Here is a 26,064-nt window from a genome sequence, read left to right as displayed (position 1 = left end):
CATACTGTCCTCTAATGGGGAAATAGGAGTCATACTGTCCTCTAATGGGGAAATAGGAGTCATACTGTCCTCTAATGAGGAAATAAGAGTCATACTGTCCTCTAATGGGGAAATAGGAGTCATACTGTCCTCTAATGGGGAAATAAGAGTCATACTGTCCTCTAATGGGGAAATAAGAGTCATACTGTACTCTAATGGGGAAATAGGAGTCATACTGTCCTCTAATGGGGAAATAGGAGTCATACTGTCCTCTAATGGGGAAATAGGAGTCATACTGTCCTCTAATGGGGAAATAGGAGTCATACTGTCCTCTAATGGGGAAATAGGAGTCATACTGTCCTCTAATGGGGAAATATGAGTCATACTGTCCTCTAATGGGGAAATAGGAGTCATACTGTCCTCTAATGGGGAAATAAGAGTCATACTGTACTCTAATGGGGAAATAGGAGTCATACTGTCCTCTAATGGGGAAATAAGAGTCATACTGTCCTCTAATGGGGAAATAGGAGTCATACTGTCCTCTAATGGGGAAATATGAGTCATACTGTCCTCTAATGAGGAAATAAGAGTCGTACTGTCCTCTAATGGGGAAATAGGAGTCATACTGTCCTCTAATGGGGAAATAAGAGTCATACTGTCCTCTAATGGGGAAATAAGAGTCATACTGTACTCTAATGGGGAAATAGGAGTCATACTGTCCTCTAATGGGGAAATATGAGTCATACTGTCCTCTAATGGGGAAATAGGAGTCATACTGTCCTCTAATGGGGAAATAGGAGTCATACTGTCCTCTAATGGGGAAATAAGAGTCATACTATCCTCTAATGGGGAAATAAGAGTCATACTGTACTATAATGGGGAAATAGGAGTCATACTGTCCTCTAATGGGGAAATAAGAGTCATACTGTCCTCTGATGGGGAAATAAGAGTCATACTGTCCTCTGATGGGGAAATAAGAGTCATACTGTCCTCTGATGGGGAAACAGGAATCCTACTGTCCTCAGAGATGGATTGCTGTTCATCTGATCTTTGAATCCAAAATAAAACTTGAATACCATGTTACAAAAAGTAAATTTGCAATATTTCATATTATAATTACCCAGACTGCAATGTTGCTTTTAGGATTACCCAGACTGCAATGTTGCTTTTAGGATTACCCAGACTGCAATGTTGCTTTTAGGATTACCCATATTGCAATGTTGCTTTTAGGATTACCCAGACTGCAATGTTGCTTTTAGGATTACCCAGACTGCAATGTTGCCTTCATAATTACCCTGTCTGCAATGTTTCTTAGGAATATTCAGGCTACATTGTTTATTTTTGTGTATCATAAATGCTGATTAAGATAATATCATCAAATTATAAAACTGTGTTACATTCCTGAATTTACTGTATTACATTAGGCCAAATAGAATGTATGTGTGAGTCTGGTTACAAATCTATGCCTATTTATAACTGTGAACCCTACATTAAAAAAATAAGAAATACACTTAACAACAAATATTTTGGGCAAAAAATATTAACAACAGGATCACTGTATGAACAAAATTAAATTCAGGATGCAAATGACACTTTTTCTAGTTAATGCTTCATTTAAATCCATCCAGACACCCCACCCCCCAACTTACACATAATGCTGTATATGCCTGATTACCAATCAGATCCAACTTACATATAATGCTGTATATGCCTGATTACCAATCAGATCCAACTTACACATAATGCTGTATACGCCTGATTACCAATCAGATCCAACTAACATATAATGCTGTATATGCCTGATTACCAATCAGATCCAACTTACATATAATGCTGTATATGCCTGATTACCAATCAGATCCAACTTACATATAATGCTGTATATGCCTGATTACCAATCAGATCCAACTTACATATAATGCTGTATATGCCTGATTACCAATCAGATCCAACTTACATATAATGCTGTATATGCCTGATTACCAATCAGATCCAACTTACATATAATGCTGTATATGCCTGATTACCAATCAGATCCAACTTACACATAATGCTGTATATGCCTGATTACCAATCAGATCCAACTTACACATAATGCTGTATATGCCTGATTACCAATCAGATCCAACTTACATATAATGCTGTATATGCCTGATTACCAATCAGTTTCAACTTACATATAATACTGTATATGCCTGATTACCATAATGTGCTAACAGGAAGTAAAGGGAGGTGCTTAATGGCCCTATTACACACTAACAGGAAGCGAAGAGAGGTGCTTAATGGTCCTGTTTCAACAACAGGAGGTGAAGGGAGCTGCTTAATGGCCCTATTACACAACATGATTCAGATGGTTTCAGGAGCATATTACTACCAGATTTTAAAGTCTGAATGCATGGCCATCAATCAAAGTGGTTTTCAAATTTAGTCCTTTCCAATTCCAATGTATTGTAATAGCAATATTACAAAATCTAGTCAAAAGATACAACTGCTGGGTCATGGGCAAAAATGATTTTCTTTGCCAGGGTCATGAGAATTTTTTTTGAAAACCATTGTCTAAGGCTGATATTTTATGATATCAGCCTTTAAAAATAGTGCATTATAAGTGGGTGCACTTTAAAATATGAACCAGTTACACAAGTCTTTTTTTTTTGCTTTTGTTTTTGAAACTTAAATGCAGTTAGGGGTCTATATTTTACACATTCGATTTATTGTCTTCTGAGTGAAATCATCAAAAATCATTATAGCATATGGGAGGGGTTAAAGGTGAAATGAAGGGGAAGAGTGAATGCTGTAGCAGTTCCAGTTTGATATATGCATAATGTTCTTCACTTGGCATTGAGATTGTTTAGTACTAAAGGACACTCCATTGTAAAGTTGGCAACTGGCTTCAATTTAAAGGTCAATGACTAAAACGTCCAAACCAATCAACCACTAATTATAATCAGTTAGAAATATTTTCTGTACTTTTCATGGATAATCTAGTACATGTATTTGCATACCAGGTATATGGAAATGTTCTCTGTGTCCCTAAATTCACTGATATCCATTTGTCACCAAGTTATCGTATGAAAATTCCAGATGTCTGGTATTGGTAAAGCAATGTATTAAAAACTAAAATCTTGTTGACAAAAATATTTTGGATAAGGTTTTATGAAGGCATTATATTTTAATTAAAAACATGTTAGAGTTAAATTTCCCCAAGCTGAATACATAAAAGGATCAAGCTAATTTCACTAAAAACTTGACATGGATTCAAAGTCAATGCATCTAATGTTACCATGACTTACATGATGATTGATTTTTAAGTGGCTGGAGGGGGGGTGCAGGGTCTGGCTGTCATATGTGACACTGTATCTAGTCATAATATACAAATGATTTAAGTTTATTAAAAATAACTGCAGCAGTTTAAAGCTCATACCCTCGACAAGGATGTAACCTTGAGGCAAGGAGAATGGCAATATGTGGCATTTTATCAAAATGTCCTCAGTAGTTAAAAACTTATACCCCCCGCAAGAATGCAAAAGTGCAGACAACTTCCTCCTGACATAAATTTTTAAATGTAAATGCAACTAGATAAAGCCTGGTTGCTGGCTAGACTTACAATTGAGTATACTGTATATAGTAATCCTAAATACTATGTTATTATGACTCTAAATTCCAACCTACAGTGATGGGAATAACATCATGAAATACATGTTGGTTCAAGCCATGACACATACTGGCTACTCCCTTCCAGCCATTACATGCTGGCTACTCTCTTCAAGCCATTACATACTGGCTACTCCCTTCAAGCCATTACACATACTGGCTACTCCCTTCAAGCCATTACACATACTGGCTACTCTCTAAAAGCCATTACACATAGGTGGCGCTATACAGTTTCGCATTTTGCATAGGGTTAGGATTTTAAAGAAAAAGAATGTCCCCGGCTTTCCTCACTGGTTATACTGGCTATTTAAAAAAGACCTTGTATATCTTAGGTCTAATGCAAAGAACCTTTAATTCCCTTTATTTTGGTGTATGATTGATGGGTGTACTATGGGTTATAGAGTATACAGCTTGGCCTTACTTCAAATGTGCACCTTTCAAAAAAGTGCTAGCTCTACTTGGTCATTTTCACTTCCTGAACTTCAGAGGTAAATTGTATAAAAAAGAGCCGATAACTTTTTTTACATTTTACATATTTGGTATTTCATTCATTGCACTTTCAGAAGCTGGTATTGTCTAGTCTGGCAAAATTCATTTTCCCTATTTTAATAGCTGCTATGTATAGTGTACTTTAGACTAATTCAGACTGATTTTTTAACACAAGGGAGCAGTCATTTTAGTTAGCAGTGTGCTTAAATCATGTAAAATTTCCAAAAGTGCAATATCCAAAAGAAATATCATCCACATTACATTAATGTAGCATAGAGGTATGCAAACATTCTCTCCACTGTGCATGTTTTAAATGCGAACTACTTCACCTTACATACGTCACCCTCTCAAAAGTACATATTATCTGGTGAGCGCCACCATACTGGCTACTCCCTTCAAGCTATTACACATACTGGCTACCCCCTTCATGCCATTACATACTGGCTACTCTCTTCAAGCCATTACATACTGGCTACTCTCTTCAAGCTATTACACATACTGGCTACTCCCTTCAGGCCATTACATACTGGCTACTCTCTTCAAGCCATGACACATACTGGCTACTCCCTTCAAGCCATTACATGCTGGCTACTCTCTTCAAGCCATTACATACTGGCTACTTTCTTCAAGCCATTACATACTGGCTACTCCCTTCAAGCCGTTACACACTGGCTACTCCCTTCAAGCCATTACATACTGGCTACTCTCTTCAAGCCATTACATACTGGCTACTCCCTTCAAGCTATTACACATACTGGCCACTCCCTTCATGCCAATACATACTGGCTACTCTCTTCAAGCCATGATACATACTGGCTACTCTCTTCAAGCCATGACACATACTGGCTACTCTCTTCAAGCCATTACACATGCTGGCTAATCTCTTCAAGCCATTACACATACTGGCTACTCTCTAAATGCCATTACACATACTGGCTACTCTCTAAACACCATTACACATACTGGCTACTCTCTAAAAGCCATTACACATACTGGCTACTCTCTTCAAGTCATTACACATCCAAGCTATTTATCTTTAGTGATGATGTGATGTAACTGACAACAAAAGAAGAGAGAAAATCAATAAAAATCCAGCCCAGGTGGGCAGGTACTAAAAGTCTGTACTGCTGGAGAGAAAAAGGTACTTTACTTTAATTGCCCCAGCACTAATAATACGCCGTTAAGAACCAAACCAAACAAAACCAAAAATATCTATAGAGAAAATAAATAAATATCCAGCCCTGGAGGTTAGCAAGTACTAAAAGTCTGTACTATAAAATAAACCCAACCAGCTATTATTAGAGAAATATAAATGTTTATGACCTTTATGACCAAAATTCTATTGTGTGAAAGGTTGTTTTCGAGATCTTATTTTTGTGACCCTTATAAAACCAGATGCAATTGTATTTACAATCTGAGACCAGTCTGCTTTCCCTCAGGTAAGCATTTATTAGTATTGAAGAGTGAATCAATTATATGAGCTTGAGCAAAACAAATGGAAAACAAAATACAAAGTTTGCAATATAAATATATTCTGAATGCTAACACTGGTCAGTCCTGAATCAGCAACTCCTGATGTACACAAATGGTAACAGTTATTAACAGACGGTCATACAATGTAGCCTCTCATTTAATGAGTGAATTCAAAGGCCATAGGATTCATAGTGAAATTCACATAAGGATTCTCGGACTGTATTTTTGTGATTCAACAAAAAACTGTTGGCACATCACTATGGCAGAAGACATCACAGGCATATCAACACTTCCAGCATTTGGATTTGTTTTGGAATACCACTAAACATTATTCAGACCTTAAATCATTAGGACTTGTGTTAGAAATTCTAGGATTATTTGGGATTTAATTCGCAATACCATAAATTCTTTTATTCTAAAGAAATAAATTATTTGTTGAATTTTACAAAACTTGTTGGTTTATGCTCTTCTCTATTACCTAGTTAAAAACCATAGAGCTGTAATAGTATGTGTGTTAAGAGCATAGAGTTGTAATAGTATGTGTGTTAAGACCATAGAGTTGTAATAGTATGTGTGTTAAGACCATTGAATTGTAATTATTATTTGTGTTAAGACCATAGAGTTGTAATAGTATGCATGTTAAGACCATAGAGTTGTAATAGTATGTGTGTTAAGACCATAGAGTTGTAATAGTATGTGTGTTAAGACCATAGAGTTGTAATAGTATGTGTGTTAAGACCATAGAGTTGTAATAGTATTTGTGTTAAGACCATAGAGTTGTAATAGTATGCATGTTAAGACCATAGAGTTGTAATAGTATGTGTGTTAAGACCATAGAGTTGTAATAGTATGTGTGTTAAGACCATAGAGTTGTAATAGTATGTTTGTTAAGACCATAGTGTTGTAATAGTATTTGTGTTAAGACCATAGAGTTGTAATAGTATGCACGTTAAGACCATAGAGTTGTAATAGTATGCATGTTAAGACCATAGAGTTGTAATAGTATGTGTTAAGACCATAGAGTTGTAATAGTATGTGTGTTAAGACCATAGAGTTGTAATAGCATGTGTGTTAAGACCATAGAGTTGCAATAGTATGTGTGTTAAGACCATAGAGTTGTAATAGTATGTGTTAAGACCATAGAGGTAATAGTATGTGTGTTAAGACCATAGAGTTGTAATAGTATGTGTGTTAAGACCATAGAGTTGTAATAGTATGCATATTAAATTTGCACAAGATGAATGTGTGATGGATGGATTGATGGCTATATGGATGCATGCTTAGGTTTAATGCCACAATAGTAAGACCCCAGCTATATGGTGCCAAGTAGGTTTAGGCATCCACAATATAGGCATGCAAACCAGAGATGCCAGCAAAAATGAAGCCATTTAAAGGTTTATCTATACTTAGTAATAATAGCCATATTTAACAGCAGATCAGCAACATATTTATAAATGGTAAATGTCAGAATGCTGCCTACCAATCTTGACTGAAATTCATTTAATGGTGGGGGGGGAGTTGAAATTGCTGACAGCCAGATGACGCTAGAGATACTTATGGCCAGGGAAGCTAAAAACCAAACTGCATGACTTTTAGATAATGAAGTTACCACAGTCTATCTTTCACTTGGTCCATCCAAAGTCAATATACATCTGGTTTAACCTTGGAGAGAACTGGAATAAAATCAAAGTTTGTAGCAAATCCTGGCAAGCAGGGTTTTTGTGAGTGGCACTCGCATCCCCTTCAACAAGGAAGTAAATTGTTGCTTGGTCAATTCAGTGTGCTTAAGTTTTCATCTATTTTCAAAGAGAATTAAGTATTCTTGTAAGTTTATGGGTAAGGTGAAATATTACGGTAATGTTTGTTGAAGAAAATACACAAAGAGCCAGTACCCAATTCTTACATCTGTCATTGTATTGGCTATTACCTACTATACAAGGAATCAATACTTCCATCTGTCATTGTATTGGCTATTACCTACTATACAAGGAATCAATACTTACATCTGTCATTGTATTGGCTATTATGTACTATACAAGGAATCAATACTTACATCTGTCATTGTATTGGCTATTACCTACTATACAAGGAATCAATACTTACATCTGTCATTGTATTGGCTATTACCTACTATACAAGGAATCAATACTTCCATCTGTCATTGTATTGGCTATTACCTACTATACAAGGAATCAATACTTACATCTGTCATTTAAATTTTAAATATACCATATCAGGGAGCTACAACAGCTCATGTGTTTTATTGTCAAATTCATAATCATGGGGTTCTGGTTTTGAAGCCCACCCAGGTCAGCCCAGGTTGGCTGTCTTGGTGTGCTCTTGGGAAAGGCAATAACATCTCCCATTCCCTCAGTGTGATATAGTCCAAAAAGTTCTGTTAAAACTAACAATCAAAATGTATCATCCAGTTATGTTTTTCCTATTTTTAAAGCCCAGGTGTACTGTACCAGTGGTATTTTGTTATATATCAGTATGTGTACATGTAGTGCTACAGTTTGTCATGCTCCAGTAAGTGCATGTGTACACTGTGACTTTATGTTATGCATGAATATAAGCATCTGTATAGTGTTGCATTTTGTCAGGAGTTAGTATGTGTACATGTATAGTGTTATATTTTGTCATGGGTAGGTACTGTACGTGTACACATGTACAGTGCTGCATTTTGTAATATGTACGTATGTGGCTCTATACACATACATGTATGGTTTTACATTCTGTCATGTGTTAGTATATGCATATGCACAGTATTGTACATTGTTATGTGTTAGTATATGCATATGTACAGTGTTACATTTTTTCATGTGTTAGTATGTGAATGTGTAGTGTTGTACCTTGTCATATGCTGAGTACATGCATGGGTATAGTGTTGTACTTTGTCATGTGTTGGTATGTGCATGGGTATAGTGTTGCACCTTGTCATGTTTTGGTATGTGCATGGGTACACTGGTGTACCTTGTCATGTGTTATGTGCATGTGTAGTGTTGTACCTTGTCATATGCTGGTTACATGCATGTGTACAGTGTTTACCTTGTCATGTGTTAGTATGTGCATGTGTACAGTGTTGTATCTTGTCATATGATAGTATGTGCATAGGTACAGTGTTGTACTTTGTCATGTGTTGATATATGCATGGGTACATTGTTATACCTTGTCATATGCTAGGTACATGCATGTGTACAGTGTTGTACTTAGTCATGTGTTGGTATGTGCATGGGTACAGTGTTATACTTTGTCATGTGTTGGTATTTGCATGTACAGTGCTGTACCTTGTCATATGTTGGGTACATGCATGTGCACAGTGTTGTACCTGGTCATTTGTTGGTATGTGCATGGGTACAGTGTTGTATCTTGTGAAGCATTGGTATGTGCATGTGTACAGTGTTGTACTTTGTCATGTGTTGCTATTTGCATGGGTACAGTGTTGTATCTTATCATGTGTTGATATGTGCATGTTATAGTGTTGTACCATGTCATGTGTTGGTATGTGCATGGGTACCTTGTCATGAGTTGTACCTTGTCAAGCATTGGTATATGCATGTGTACAGTGTTGTATCTTGTCATGTGTTGGTATGTGTATGGGTACAGTGTTGTACCTTGTCATGTTTTGGTATGTGCATGTGTATAGTGTTGTACCTTGTCATGTGTTATGTGCATGTGTAGTGTTGAACCTTGTTATATGCTAGTTACATGCATGTGTACAGTGTTGTACCTTATCAAATGTTAGTATGTGCATGGGTACAGTGTTGTACTTTGTCATGTGTTGGTATGTGCATGGGTACATTGTTGTACCTTGTCATATGCTGAGTACATGCATGTGTACAGTGTTGTACTTTGTCATGTGTTGGTATGTGCATGGGTACATTGTTGTACCTTGTCATATGCTGAGTACATGCATGTGTACAGTGTTGTACTTTGTCATGTGTTGGTATGTGCATGGGTACATTGTTGTACCTTGTCATATGCTGAATACATGCTTGTGTACAGTGTTGTACTTTGTCATGTGTTGGTATGTGCATGGGTACAGTGTTATACTTTGTCATGTGTTGGTATTTGCATGGGTACAGTGTTGTATCTAATCATGTGTTAGTATGTGCATGCTACAGTGTTGTACCTTGTCATGTGTTGGTATGTGAATGGGTACCTTGTCATGTGTTGTACCTTGTCAAGCATTGGTATGTGCATGTACAGTGCTGTACCTTGACATGTGTTGGCATGTGTATGGGTACAATGTTGTACCTTACCAAACATTGGTATGTGCATGTGTACAGTGTTGTACCTTGTGATATGTTGATATGTGTATGGGTACAGTGTTGTACCTTGTCATGTGTTGGTATGTGCATGGGTAGTGTTGTACCTTGTCGTATGTTGGTATGTGCATGGGTACAGTATTGTACCTTGTCATGTGTTGGTATGTGCATGGGTACAGTGTTGTACCTTGTCATGTGTTGGTATGTGCATGGGTACAGTGTTGTACCTTGTCGTATGTTGGTATGTGAATGGGTAGTGTTGTACCTTGTCATGTGTTGGTATGTGCATGTGTACAGTGTTGTACCTTGTCATGTGTTGGTATGTGTATGGGTACAGTGTTGTACCTTGCCACACATTAGTATATGCATGTGTAATGTTAGTATGTGCACATGTACATTCTTAGTCTGAAATGTAAAGGTCTTGAATTACATTCTGACTGATATATCATTTAGATGAAGTTACATGCTACTAGCAACTTAAAACAAATACTGAAGAAAAAAGAAGGATTCAATTTTTCCATAAAGTCATTCTTTATTACCTAAAATTATTCAAGTTTCTAATTTTAGAAGAACTATATTGTGACTCCTTTTATTCACTCTGTAACTAACTACATTTATATATAGCCATTGACTACATAGTGCAAATTATCATTAATTTAGATTGTATATCAAGTTCTATACATGTACCAAAAATAATACCAAATTCTTCTAATTAAAACATGAATGCATTACAACTCCTCAGAACATTGCAAATTTTGAGAAAGAAGATATTAAATTTTATCCACTGTGAGAAACCTAACAGCATCTGTATCTTGGACCATGATTTGAGTTTTATTACTTTATTTTCTTTCTTGTTTTCTTATATACACACACACACACACACACACACATACACAGTTTTGTTGTCTTGATAACAATCTGTACTATACCTATTCTTATGTACAGAGTTCTGTGGATTTGGTGACCCATCTTAACAGGTGACTTTAATACAGTGGAAATGAGCTTAAAGATATGGATATCAGGTTTCTGTTTGTTGGGGAGGTATTAATCAGTTCAATGGATTATCTGGATATCAGGTTGTTATGTGTTGGGAGGAATTAATCAGTTCAATGGACCAGCACTGATAACAGTTGGCATGTACCAGTATTAAAGGGTTTGTTTCTACTAATGAGACCTAAATTGTTCATCAACACAAATAGAAACAGTTAAACCAATGACTTTATTGACTGCTGGAATACAAGTGGAAGTCTTATAAGAGAACTTGAAAGAAATGCATAGATAGAGAGATGGACTGAAAGACAGACAGAGAGACTGACAGATAAATAAGTATAACTTTGACAAGGAAAATCAGATATGCCCCCCCTCCATAATGAGACCAATAAATCCGTCTCAATAACAAGATTGTCATTCTGATGGTATTTATAGATAAAGATCATCATCAAAATAAAAACTTGTTATTTATCGAGATTTATCGGCATAGAAAATGCTTAATGGATTTGATTCAGCATTATTGTAAGCACCTGCCTTGGACATTACAGTTTAGTCTATGTCAAAGAGAACCCTAAATGTCCAGTCTCTTTCCTTTCATACCCAAATGAGTGATCACATGATGCTAATAATTATGTAAAGAAGGTATATACTTGACCTTTGCCCAAACACAGACTGGTTTGTAACAAATATCAACCAGTAAAATAAATTATGCTGTGTGGAGGGGTCAAGGAGGACATCACACAGATGGAATAAAATAGGCAAGTGGAAGCTTATTCATACAATATAGAAACAATACTAGTGATGATCTACATGAATTCAACACACATATATTACACTTTTACTGTAGTTAGTCTACTTCCTTGAATTCTTTAAACAGGAATCTAATTTATTTATCATTTGTAACATTTTCAGTGCATATACAGTATTATAAAGGTTACATAGTATGTATCAGAGATACACATTCAACAATTACCAAAGACTGACTTATGTTTTTGTTTTTTTTTCAGAGTCCCAAATACAGTATTATAATGTAGTCCAACAGCCCCATGCTTTGCCCATACCACAATAAATCCTCTTCTTAAGCTGATTATTTTTATTGTTGACTTTGATTTGTGTATTATTTATAAAACCTCATTTTTTTCTTACTTTCCTTATTATTCTATCATGTGGCAACATGCATTTTCCCATACTTCTCTTTAATACTTTTTTTAAACCTATTCATCGACTAGGACTGCTAGATCATATTCATTTCCTTAAAAGAACCTTGAACATCTTGCAATGTTTCAATATCATTATCAAGGTTCCTGATGATTCTGTGGGATATATTTATTTCCTTAATAGTATGATGGAATTCATGAGATCATCTGGAACAAAAATCCATGAATTATCAATACATATTAATATACATGTAGTAATAACATTATGAAGCAAATTTCACATTTCTCTATCGAGAAAAGATGACCTAACTTGAACTGATACACCAAAAGAATTTCATCCCCTTAGATTGCTGCTGCCCACCCTGAACCACCCTGCCCCATGCCACTAATTTTCTAAATTCTCCTGCTACTTTATTTCTTCTTGAAACCCCCGATAATGAAATAGGCACATTAGAGAATAAGAAGATAAAGGCAAACTTTTATGATATCAAAGGGTCAATTTACATAGAAATAAACTGTCTTTGAACCCAAGGAAATTAAATAGGGGTTAAAAATATATTTAAGTTGAGGGTTGTTATTTGTGAGCTCTTGATTTTAATCTGACTGTAGATTCATCATCATATGTGGTATTTTTGCTATTATATGCAGTGATTTCATCAATTATGGAGTGGTTTCAACATTATATGACTGTGGTTTTATTATTATTCATGGTACATACTTTAATATAATCAGTGAATTTACCTTCATATTCCTTTTATTTATATTTGGTTGCTGTATCTTTACATACTGTGTTTATTTCGTTACATCCTTATATGGCAATTGGTCGACATAAAACTAAAACAATTATTTGGCAATGGGTCGAAATAAAGCTAAAACATCCTATTTGACAATGGGTCAGAATAAAGCAAAAAGATCATTATTTGGCAACTGGATGAAAGATTATGAAATGTTGCCCCATTTTAGAAATTTTGAACTTTTGTTATCACTGCCCTTCAATGCTCACATATCTTTGTCAACCTGTGTGGTAATCTGGTGATGTCATCTTTTGGTCTCTCATGAAAGCCCTCATATTTAATTCATTGTCTGGTCAGGAAAGAAAACATTTATAACAAAAAATAAGCAGCATGAGGCAGGAAAATTAGGTGAGGAATATCCTTGTAATTTTTTAGCAGTTGTGGATTATTTTTAGTAAGTATGCTGAATGTTATCATGAGGAAGAGACAGTGACCTATTTTTCATGATTAAGTGATCATAGACTCAGTCACAAGCCATGCTGTACAGGTAAGTATTTTCAAAAGTTTACTTACACACCTACCAAACACATATTCAACTGAAGCAAATCCAAATGCCTTGCAATTAAAGTTACTACCAAAATTACCCTCCATGTACAATGTGTAAATTGTATCCCACCCCAGAAAAATGCCATATAAAATCTCTTGAAATTTCTGAATGCAACATAGATTAACAATTGACTGGAAAATATGCATGCCAGCTCAGAAGCTGGGTATAAAGTAATTATGCAACACATCTATTATACAAGGACATTATACATGAAGTATGATGGATAGTAATTCATCTATTATACAAGGACATTATACATGAAGTATGATGGATAGTAATGCATCTATTACACAAGGACATTATACATGAAGTACGATGGATAGTAATTCATCTATTACACAAGGACATTATACATGAAGTATGATGGATAGTAATGCATCTATTACACAAGGACATTATACATGAAGTACGATGGATAGTAATGCATCTATTACACAAGGACATTATACATGAAGTATGATGGATAGTATTGCATCTATTACAGAAGGACATTATACATGAAGTATGATGGATAGTAATGCATCTATTACACAAGGATATTATACATGAAGTATGATGGATAGTATTGCATCTTTCACACAAGGACATTATACATGAAGTATGATGGATAGTATTGCATCTATTACACAAGGATATTATACATGAAGTATGATGGATTGTAATGCATCTATTACACAAGGACATTATACATGAAGTATGATGGACAGTAATGCATCTATTATACAACGACATTATACATGAATTATGATGGATAGTAATGCATCTATTACACAAGGACATTATATATGAAGTATGATGGATAGTAATGCATCTATTACACAAGGACATTATACATGAAGTACGATGGATAGTAATGCATCTATTACACAAGGACATTATACATGAAGTATGATGGATAGTATTGCATCTATTACACAAGGACATTATACATGAAGTATGATGGATAGTAATGCATCTATTACACAAGGATATTATACATGAAGTATGATGGATAGTATTGCATCTATTACACAAGGACATTATACATGAAGTATGATGGATAGTAATGCATCTATTACACAAGGACATTATACATGAAGTATGATGGATAGTATTGCATCTATTACACAAGGACATTATACATGAAGTATGATGGATAGTATTGCATCTATTACACAAGGACATTATACATGAAGTATGATGGATAGTATTGCATCTATTACACAAGGACATTATACATGAAGTATGATGGATAGTAATGCATCTATTACACAAGGATATTATACATGAAGTATGATGGATAGTATTGCATCTATTACACAAGGACATTATACATGAAGTATGATGGATAGTATTGCATCTATTACACAAGGGCATTATACATGAAGTATGATGGATAGTAACGCATCTATTACACAAGGACATTATACATGAAGTATGATGGATAGTATTGCATCTATTACACAAGGACATTATACATGAAGCATGATGGATAGTAATGCATCTATTACACAAGGACATTATACATGAAGTATGATGGATAGTAATGCATCTATTACACAAGGATATTATACATGAAGTATGATGGATAGTAATGCATCTATTGCACAAATAAATGGAGATCAGATGAAAGTAACAGTGAACTTAAGAAGAAAATAATAATAATAATAATAATAATAATATTTAATAATACATTAATTAATCCATGCAATTTTAAGCAGCATTGATCAAATTAATATGTTTAATTAGAGCTCCATGGATATAATTTCCCAGATTTTTAATCTCTGTACTAAATGTAAGTTAGTAATTTAATAATATTTACAAACTTCTGGCAAGATTTTCCATCAATGGCAGCACCTGAACACAATGAAGAGACTGTCCTATGTTTTACTAATGTAAATGGTGAATGCTATCAAAGCAAGCCCCAATTATATAATGTTGTAAAGCGCATAGAGCTTCTAAAGATTAGGTGCTATACAAAGTCCCCATTATTATTATTATTATATCAGAAATAATACACCAATCACACAGGTATCTGTGTACTGATGAAACAGAATGATCTTAAATCTGTGAGAAAATATATTTCACTCAGAGGTCTCGCTAGGATTTGCAAACTAGGAGTCCAAGACTCCCATTTTGGTAAAAATAGGAGTCCCACCATCAAAAGTTGCAGTCCCTTCTTTCCTACAGAGTCAACACAGATGTGAGTGCATTTATTTTTAGATGGAGATGTTTTAGTAATGTAATCACTCACTATAATATAGCTTCATTACAACAGTCCATTTTCACGATCGCAAATTTATGGTTTATTTTGTGTATGTACTTGTAGTAATTTTAGGCGAATAAATAGTATCTGATTTTCCGTTTTTTTCCATATTTTCACAAATACCTGTCAAGTCAGAAAACAGCTTAGACCTTAAAGCGCATCTTGCGAATTCCACAAGATAGCATTGTCCCATACGTTTCTGACCTACATAATTTGCATTTTAAAGTTAAATCTTTAATAAAATAATACCTATGCTTTGGTTTCAATGATTTGTAAAAAGAAATTATGAATATATTTGCCCAATGATTTAAGAAAACAGATAATCTAATAAACTGGTACATCCCAGACTTAGCAAAGTCTGCCATTATTTCCCGTTAGGCCTACTGGTTCACTTACAGTTTCAAACTAGTTTTATGACAAAATAGTGTATAAAAGGCAGTTAATATATATATCCAGATCACCGATTCTGATCTTAAAACACAAGTTTGTTTGTTTTATCATCAAAGGTTAGCATACAGGAAATTGATAGTTGCTACCTTACTCGGAAAAGGGTTAATGGTCAATCAGCTATCAAAACATAATGCTTGTGAATGGGCAAGAGTTTGTTTGTCAACGTAATTGATATAAAAACTAGGCCTAACTACTGATGCCTTGATGAATACATTTCGCTACAACACTAGAACTAACTGGGCTGAGGCGAGGGGCATTTTAAAAAAAAAAATGCTATGGTCAGTCAATGCACCTGTTAAATAATCACAGGGCTAAGTCGTTTTCGCTTTCCTAACAGAAGAAGGTGAAGTTTACATTTTTAGGCGACTTGTCGCCTACTTAGGAATGGCATTTTGTCTAAGTCTCAACATGTCTTGATTCTGATGTCACGTGCACTGCTTATTCCACTACATTTGGAAATGAACATAATAATGAAAGCTAAAGTTGTTTATTTGATGTGCTTTTATAGATTACCACATGTACATCTCTGGGTCTTTCTGCCTCTGAATTAAATCACTGTAAATATCAGTACATTTACCCACCCGGCCACCAGTCAAAGCCTTTGAACTTGCCGCCCAGCTATTGCATCATGTTCATTTTTATGTACTCTTATGAAATTGCAACATGTATGTACATCAAGGGGTCTTTCAGTCACTGAATTCTGTCATTGTAAATATAAGCACAGCTAATTGATCAACACATTTTCCCCACAAAGCAGATGGCTGAAGCAGGACTGGCAATTCTTTGAATTTTGCCACACACCTGTTACATGCATATGGAGGACTCCCGCATCAGTGATTTTCTGCGTCCCAGATCAAAAATTGGCATCCAAATACACGTAATTAAGTGTTTCCGAGACCTCTGTCACTACTGATGAAAACCCAGATGACTGAGTGATCTAATGTGCTTGGCTTTAAAGGTCTCTGACCTCTGTCTGTGTGGGTTCCAGTCTCAGGTTCTGCTAACATTGTGAGGAAGATTGCCAGTTAAGCTTCCCCAAGGCTCGGTGGTTCTTCCCGTCTTCTTCCTCCACCAAATTTAATGACCACCGTGTATAGCATATCAAGTACTGAAAAGTAGCTTTAAACCTATATCAACCAACCAATCAATGAGATGAAAAAAACCTATATCATCCAACCAATCAATGAGATGAAAAAAACCTAGATCAATCAACTAATCAATGAGATGAAAAAAACCTATATCAACCAACCAATCAATGAGATGAAAAGCATGACCCTATCTACTGATTAAGCAAATCATTAAACTGCTACTGAAAATCAGAAACAAGGTTCCATACCTCAGCAAATCAATTAAAAAAATTAGACATAATTCCTGAGATGCCAAATCCTACAGTATAAAGTTGATTTGTTATATGACACCTTTTGAACAAGATTGTCCTTAAGAAAATTCACTTCCTTTCAAATCTTGATGGATGCATGTAGAGTTTGTAAAATAAAAGCAAGCTGCCTTTACAGTCACTGGGACTTTAAAAACAAAAATGCAGTGGTAAAATCATCATGGGTTGAACAAATGATTCATTTATTTTTTTAAGTCACTTGTGAGGTGAATATATTTCATCATTAGGCTTTGTATATTATTTCAAATGTTACAAGATCATGGTACATATTTAAAAATTCTCCAAACCATGAGTCATGACCAAAGGTTCCCCAAAAATAAATAATTTTTTTTTACATAAATAAAACCATACTGAGCTGCCAATAGCTGTAAATTATTCCTAAAAACTGAACACCCAAAATTCTCCTAAACGAAGGGTCCAGACCCAAGTTAAATTCACCCTACAATAGGAAACAAAATCCCTAATTCTTTTTCAAGTTCTTTGGTAACTCCCATTATAGTATAAATTTGTGATAGTGACCACCTGTATAGCAGGATCACTTGTTTATAAAAGCCAAGTTTCTTTATAATGAGTACATACAGCAAAATATGTCCTACTAAACACCCAAGTTAAATAAACAAGTTCATTATGAACTAGATTATACTGTACATCTTTTGTCATATAATGCTATCTAGTCTTAATTAAACAGACATACTGATTTTACTATACTGTATATTTACCTGTATATAAAGACCACCTGCTCATAAGGCAAATTCTATATGGTCCCTGAGTAGTTGTTATACATAGGCTTGATTGAATGAAGGGGGGGAATGTCTCATTGCAATATCATTAGAACTCCTACCTACTAGGATTGATTTTTTTCTGTAGAAGTTGGCAGACTAAACTAAGTCAATACCTGTGTATGTCCTACAATAAAAGCTGTGTGATTCTATTGATCAAGCCTCTTGTGGTACACATAAATTCTTCACCTGATTTGAAAGTCACCTCTTTACTTTTGACTAAGATTGATTGTAGCTAATACAAAATGTTTACACTCAAACACTGATCTCTAGTATTTCCACAGCAAATATACATATCTCCTGGCTTAAACAATATTTATTTTTTGTCACATTTCCCATCTCTCTCTCTCTCAACAATGTTGTAGAAAATCATATTGTTGTTATTTACATTTATCCAAAGCAGTATATTATTGTCATGCATAATACATAAATGAGCATAACTAGTTCAATGTATAGTGCATTTCTATTAATGCTGACATTACCAGCAAAGTTCATTCTAGGCTGCACCCCTGTGCCAATGACCCTTATTTTTTCAGAAAGTTCCCTCTATGTTGCCATAAAGCAAAGATACAGCAAAATAAAGATAGAAGATCTTAAACTGGCTGAATTTAATGTATCTATTCCCTAGTGAACTGAGTATGATCATTCCCACTGAATTTAATGTATCCATTCCCTAGTGAATTGAGTATGATCATTCTCACTGAATTTAATGTATCCATTCCCTAGTGAATTGAGTATGATCATTCTCACTGAATTTAATGTATCCATTCCCTAGTGAATTGAGTATGATCATTCTCACTGAATTTAATGTATCCATTCCCTAGTGAATTGAGTATGATCATTCCCACTGAATTTAATGTATCCATTCCCTAGTGAATTGAGTATGATCATTCTCACTGAATTTAATGTATCCATTCCCTAGTGAATTGAGTATGATCATTCCCACTGAATTTAATGTATCTATTCCCTAGTGAATTGAGTATGATCATTCCCACTGAATGTAATGTATCCATTCCCTAGTGAATTGAGTATGATCATTCCCACTGAATTTAATGTATCAATTCCCTAGTGAATTGAGTATGATCATTCCCACTGAATTTAATGTATCCATTCCCTAGTAAATTGAGTATGATCATTCCCACTGAATTTAATGTATCCATTCCCTAGTGAATTGAGTATGATCATTCTCACTGAATTTAATGTATCCATTCCCTAGTGAATTGAGTATGATCATTCCCACTGAATTTAATGTATCCATTCCCTAGTGAATTGAGTATGATCATTCCCACTGAATTTAATGTATCCATTCCCTAGTGAATTGAGTATGATCATTCCCAAAGAAGCATAAGACCACTGGCTGACAGAACGGTTTAACTGATTTTGACTACCTTGGTACCAATTGAGGGTACATGGTTGATAGTCATTGATAGAAAATGTAAAGAAAATAAGATTCAATCTTCAGTATAGACATTGTTGCACATCTATTTCCAAATTAGTGTACCAGGAAGACAAAATGTATACTTAACGGTCCAAAATTAATTATATTGGGAAATGACCAAGAAGATTTGAAATTCCAGTACAAAAGGCTGATAGGAGGGGTTGATAATGACCACAGGTCACAAAGGTGTTGTAGTAAAAAAAAAACATATGCTCTGAATAAGTTGTTGTTGTGTCAGATTATAATGCTGGATAAGCAAATATTTATTGCAGAAATCAATTAATCTGTGACTCAAATTAATTAATCCATGACATAAGTTAATTAATCCATGACATAAGTTAATTAATCCATGACATAAGTTAATTAATCCATGACATAAGTTAATTAATCCATGACTGAAGCTATTCAATCTACGCCTGTTTGATGAATCAATATATCTTTGAACTTCTTGAATAAACAACAAACATGTAAGGATATTTGTGACCCTTGTTTTTGTCGAAATGACTCCACTTTCTGAACTGCACTGCGCAATAATTCCTCCATAATGGAATGAACACTACAAGTATTTTTGTTAAACACTTAGCAGTCTAAAGTTTAATGACACACAATTCCTGCAGCTGTAACAGGAACAATTTTGTTTTACTTCAAAAAATGATATTTATGCAAACATGGCAACAAAACAACCCATAACTTAACCCACACACTATAAAACAATGTTTTTAATAGATTATATAAACAGAATATAGACTTGTTTAACTTTTTTGGTTTTTCATTTTGTAAGGCAAAAATTGAAAACATGAGAGTGTGTAAAAAGACACAATTCCACACTCAATATGAGGCCCTTGGTACGATGGATGATGTGTCACTTCCAAGTCTGAATTTATTATTTTCATGCCCAATATATATATATATATATATATATATATATATATATATATATATATATATATATATATATATATAGTTTTAGGGTAGAAGATCTATAAACATGTATGTACTGTGGGTAATCAAAATTCTAACAATATTGTGCACACACACACACACACACACACACACACACACACACACACACACACACACACACACACACACACACACACACGTGCTTTGAAGCCTTTGTAGCCTAAACGCAGGCCAATTGAAACTCCAGAATTTAATACATATTTTAAATACAGTTATATAAAGGCAGAAGTATTCAAATCCACAAGCTCAATCTCAAAAGATGGATCAAGATTCCAAAATCATTACGGAGATTTGGTGACAACCCCCAATCATATCACAAGGTTTCAAGTCTCTATGCAGAATGGTGTAAGTAAGACCTATTGTGTGCACTACACTATGCATATAGGTAAGATGACATAATTCCAATATTTTCTTTAAACATGAGCATAACAAATAACAACATACCCAGGGATCGTCCTGGGCTTCGCCAATGTCGCAAATTGCAATTTTTTTTCCCTTACTGGTGACAAAAATATCCCATCTGGCGATTTTTTTTGCGACATACTTTTTGGTTATTTAATTTGTACATACAATCATGGATTTGGACTGGATAAATTAAAAGGGAGAATGAAAGGAAGCCAAAAACTTGACTAAGCAATGCATTGGAATCAATCTGTTACACAAACGATCCTTTGTTCGTATTTACGACCCCATCTTTACAGTGCATTGTTACGTCATAATCTGCTTATGGTGACATCTGGGCTGAGTACTGTATGCTGCGATAGTCAATCATGCTACCGCACTATACCTACAACTGACCGACTTCTGAAGACGCGAATAGAACAGATACAATTAATTGTATGGCTAATCATTTCTATGTTTTTTTTTCATATACCAATACAATAGTTTCGCTGAACTTTTATAGAAAACTGATAACATTTGAAGTACCCACTGTGTATAAATACAAAGCAAATGGAAAAAATCTCAATCACAATTATATCTGTCGCCAGTGCAGCATTTTACTCATTGATCTTTTCCTTTTGCCATCAATTCCATGTTACGGCTGCAGAGACTTAAACTGCGCAACAAGAAATAGCACAAAAAAAAACAGTTTTGCATAATTAATAATTATTTATTTCTCAAAATACAGGAGTGAAAGAATCCCTAAATTGGGTGTGGATTTATGCTTATATATATGGTCCAATATTGCCAGGTGTTGACTTGTGTAAGTTTCATTCGTGGGAATGGAGATCCTATTTTGCTTGTCGAGAAAATTTATACAGCATTCAGTGATCATTCTTGGGATTTAGGAAGCAATTCACTACAAGCTTTGTGAAGCTAGCCTTAAAGGGGTGGGGTGTGGGGTGGGGCTGCTGAGAGACTACTGGTGTCACCTGTCAGCACTGTAGACTGTGAACGTGGATTCAGTAAGATGAACCTCATAAAAACTGACATCAGAAATAAGCTCTGCATCTCATCTCTCGAGAATTTAATGAGAATCAGCATGTACAGATGTGAAAAATTAGACTTTGAAACTGCATTCAACAAGTGGGCAGTCCTAAAATCGCGACAGACCTTCATGTAACACTTTGTAACATTTTGTTAATGCTTGTTTTAATTAAAGTATTAACTAACCCATCTTTTGTAATTTTCATTACCTGTTACATTAATAGACTAAATTAACACTTGAAAAAATGTACACTACTTGTTTTGGCGACACGTTTTGAAAACTGGCGACAAAATATTGAAGTTGGCGATTTTTTTGGCGACAGCTTTTTAAAAGCCAGGACCATCCCTGCATACCCATTACCAGAGCAGAAAATTAACTCTGCCTTCTTTAAATTTGCTGTGTTTCATGAAAAAATTAAAGTTTGTCTTGGTTAGATCAACTTCTTAATAAACTGTATTAGTTTTGACAAAATTAAAAAATCACAAAATTTGGATGAGAAATGTTGAAGATTCAATAATTTGAATCTTTTACACCATCATAATATTATTGCATTTTTAATTCATGAAGTTTATAAATTAATGACTTATGGCTCATTGTATCTGTAATCTCTCAATTTTCATGTTGACCACAGCCTTTCCAGCAAACTGTTAAATTTTCCTCATTTTGGAGGAACAGACTTTGATGATTTTTTAGAAACTATCAGTGTCACTGACAAAAGTACCTAGGATAATAATATTATATGTGTGCAATACTGGATATTTCCAATACATGTTTTAACTCAGTTATACCAAAACTTCAAAGTAAAATAATCTGAAACAGATGCATCCATGATACAAAATGAGACATCCTTTTCTCTAATTATCTCCCTATCAACATGACTGATAATCACTCTCATAAAATAAGTTGCTTCACATAATTGTATAACCATACCTTTTATTGGCCTTATATAGCCAGGATTGTCCTATCATCTATTAAACCTTGCACATATATAATAATTTGATAAATAATTATGCTTATAAATATCATGTGATTTACAGTGTTCATCTGACTCACACTCTTGCTTCAGAAGCATCAAGAGAAGGTGATCACTGTGCCCAGGCATGGAGTCGATTACAGGTGCTCGATTACAATTACAATTACAGGTTTTAGGCAACGATGATTAAAACTACACTTTATTTGGAACCCATGATTATGATTACAATCACAATTACGGAGGGTGGGGTGATTATGATTGCCCATTCCTTATTGTAATACTCAACATTCATGGTCTTTTGTTTATGGAAACTTTTTCTTACAATTATTAAGAATATAATTAGTGATTTTTGGTTGTAATCATTTGTAATCATGATTACAATATGCATTTACACTGCCAATGAAGGATGATTATGATTCGAGATTATGGAGCTTCTGAAATCAACAATCATGATTACAATTGTAAACTGACCCATTCCTGACTGCATCCATTATAACATATAACTTTATTTAAGATCTTTTTTTTTTTAAATTAGAAAAGCAAACACAATGATAAAACTTTTACAAGTTATTTAAACTGTGGTAAAAATAGCTGAAATGTCAGCAAGTTATATTCATATGAACTTGTGTGACCTGAACAATGTAACACTCGAGGAATTAAATTAAGTAAGGGGTATCAGTTATTATCATTAAATTAAGTAAGGGGTATCAGTTACTATCATTCACATGGTTTCTTCTAGTTATAATCTGGACCTAAATCTGCCACATTTCTCAAACCAATCCTACAAATTCTGTCATAAGATCATCTGAACTTGTCATAGCCTATTCAGTTTTATATTAATAGGATTATTTGAGCAGGATATATATATATATATATATATATATATATATATATATATATATATATATATATATATATATATATATATATATATATATATATATATATATTGTACTTACTTGTGGCTCAAATATTACATCCACTTTTTCATGTCCATTTTTTGAAACTTCCCCAACACCCCGGCTGAGGAGTGAAAGATTCAGTGCTCCTCCAGTCGACATACTACATTTCCTCGACCATCCAATCAATATGCCGTTATCCTTAACCTGGCTCAGTGAGCCGCGTAACAAACACCCTGTACGATCAAGTATTTAAATCACTCGATAATTTTATCACATTTTCATTTTTCTATACATTCCACCTTCCTTTGCTATCGACTGCAAACGATATGCCCTGGACAGTCCATAAATTTGCGTTTCTCAAAGATAAAGAATAACCTCTTGAGCAAGCGACAAGTGCTATAACCTCATTTCCGAGTCAACTAACTAAATTTAAACGAGGTCCACAGGTGACGACAGCCATGTTGTTTATCGTTGCCGGGTGCGCGTGACGTCACTACCTGTATTGCACGCGCCGAAAGCAAATTACAGCTAATTGGTACCCATACTGCAAAAGGGTAAGGTAGAATTGAACAGTAATGTAAATTAGGTTTAATAACAGATAACCACGACAGAAGTGCAAGTATGCTATGATATATACAGCAATTTATGTCTCATTCCGTCAAATGCAAACTGTTTGAATTAATTTTGAAATTTTAATGTATACTTTGGAGCGAAAATATTTCAACTTCAGTTATGGTACCTTAATTTACGAAAATATTGTTTTTAAATCATTTCTCAAAAAATATTTCATCTCAGCAATTGACGCAACAGGAGTCTGGTAGGTTGGATGGGGGTTGAGGTGTCAAATATTTTGCAAAATCTTTCCGTGTATAATTCATATAATTGAATTTTATTATAATGGAAAAAAAAGGTTTTTAATGCAGAAATTCAGGGCAAAAAATTTGATAAATTGGTCTTAACATAGATGATATGTGCTGAAAATACGATCATTAACATTAACCCCTTGAATTTTTAGTACTTTTTAATTCTTATATCTTGATAGAAGGCATTAATCTTTAAAAATTTATACAGCATCAATTTTCGAACGACGAATTCTCAATTTACTACCCGAAAAATTACCACTATAGAGTATCTCTAATGACGGAATCTCATATTATGTAATTACAAGAGCATTCGGCTGTAAATGTGGTTATTTATGTTGACATTTTGTCAACCGCTTGTCCAAGTTTCCGCCACAGAAGTATGAAAAAGGGGCTTTAAGATTTGAGTTACCGCTTTGGTAAACTCTTTCTACCCCATGACATTACCGTTTTTGCACACACGAGTGAATCCCTGAAACCGCCGCGTCCTCGCGCATTCGCGCTTGTCAATCGTGTCCGTTTTGGTTCTGTCTCGGCGCTACTGCTCAGGTTTGGAATATGTGGATCGTCTCGAACGTGGTGACCGTTTTACAATCGATAGTCGCCGAATCTAGCTTGGTATTTATGATGAGTCTGGTTTGTGCAGCCTCAAAAATTTCTGTATAAATACGAACTCGTTGATCATTTTACCAACGCCGCCACTGACATTGGTTGCTATCGATATAGCTCCGACAGCAAATCCAACTGGTGTAGCTACAATGGTTTATGCGGCAATTCCGCAAATAATAATAATAATAATAATAATAAAAATAATAATGAGGACTTTGTATAACGCCTAATCTTTAGAAGCTCTATGCGCTTTACAACATTAGACAACACCTAGAAAAACATATATAATGATATAATTACAAAAATAAACGCCATGAAATTAGAAAACATTAAAAACAAGCTGAAAATATTTAAGGTAGGAAACATTATTAGGTCTTTAAGTTTGTTCTTGCAGTCGAAATAAGTGAGTTTTAAGAGCACTCTTGAATGGCATCACTGTCTTTGTGTCTAAGTTCAGTGGACAATTCATTCCACGTTGCTGGGCCCTGGTAAGCAACAGAACGCTGTCAATATGACTTTGTTTTACGAGTATAACGGTTCTCTTTGTGATTTCATTTCGCATCAGATGTTTCGCTTCATTAGTATTTTTTTTTTTTTTTTTTTTTTTTTTTTTTTTGCGTCGGTATCTTTGAGGTTCCATAACAATTCTTATATTATTAATACGATCGCTTA

The 26,064-nt window shown here is 34.6% G+C and overlaps 1 protein-coding gene across 1 annotated transcript in view; it reads right to left on the bottom strand.

The window, feature by feature from the left end:
- LOC149789493 (uncharacterized) overlaps positions 1-24,368 on the bottom strand; it is a 328,072-nt gene extending 303,704 nt beyond the window's left edge. Inside the window, exon 1 of the mRNA XM_089971520.1 lies at positions 23,981-24,368. Coding sequence (XP_089827646.1) covers positions 23,981-24,082 — 102 coding nt within the window. The 5' untranslated portion in view covers positions 24,083-24,368. The remainder of the gene's footprint in view (positions 1-23,980) is intronic.
- Positions 24,369-26,064: the final 1,696 nt, after the last annotated feature.

The sequence above is a fragment of the Sinohyriopsis cumingii genome, chromosome 10 (genome assembly GCF_028554795.1).
Source record: "Sinohyriopsis cumingii isolate HCF-2022 chromosome 10, ASM2855479v2, whole genome shotgun sequence".
NCBI lineage: Eukaryota > Metazoa > Mollusca > Bivalvia > Unionida > Unionidae > Sinohyriopsis > Sinohyriopsis cumingii.
The sequence above is the reverse complement of the archived record's forward strand: the minus strand, read 5'-3'. Positions and strand labels throughout refer to the sequence as shown.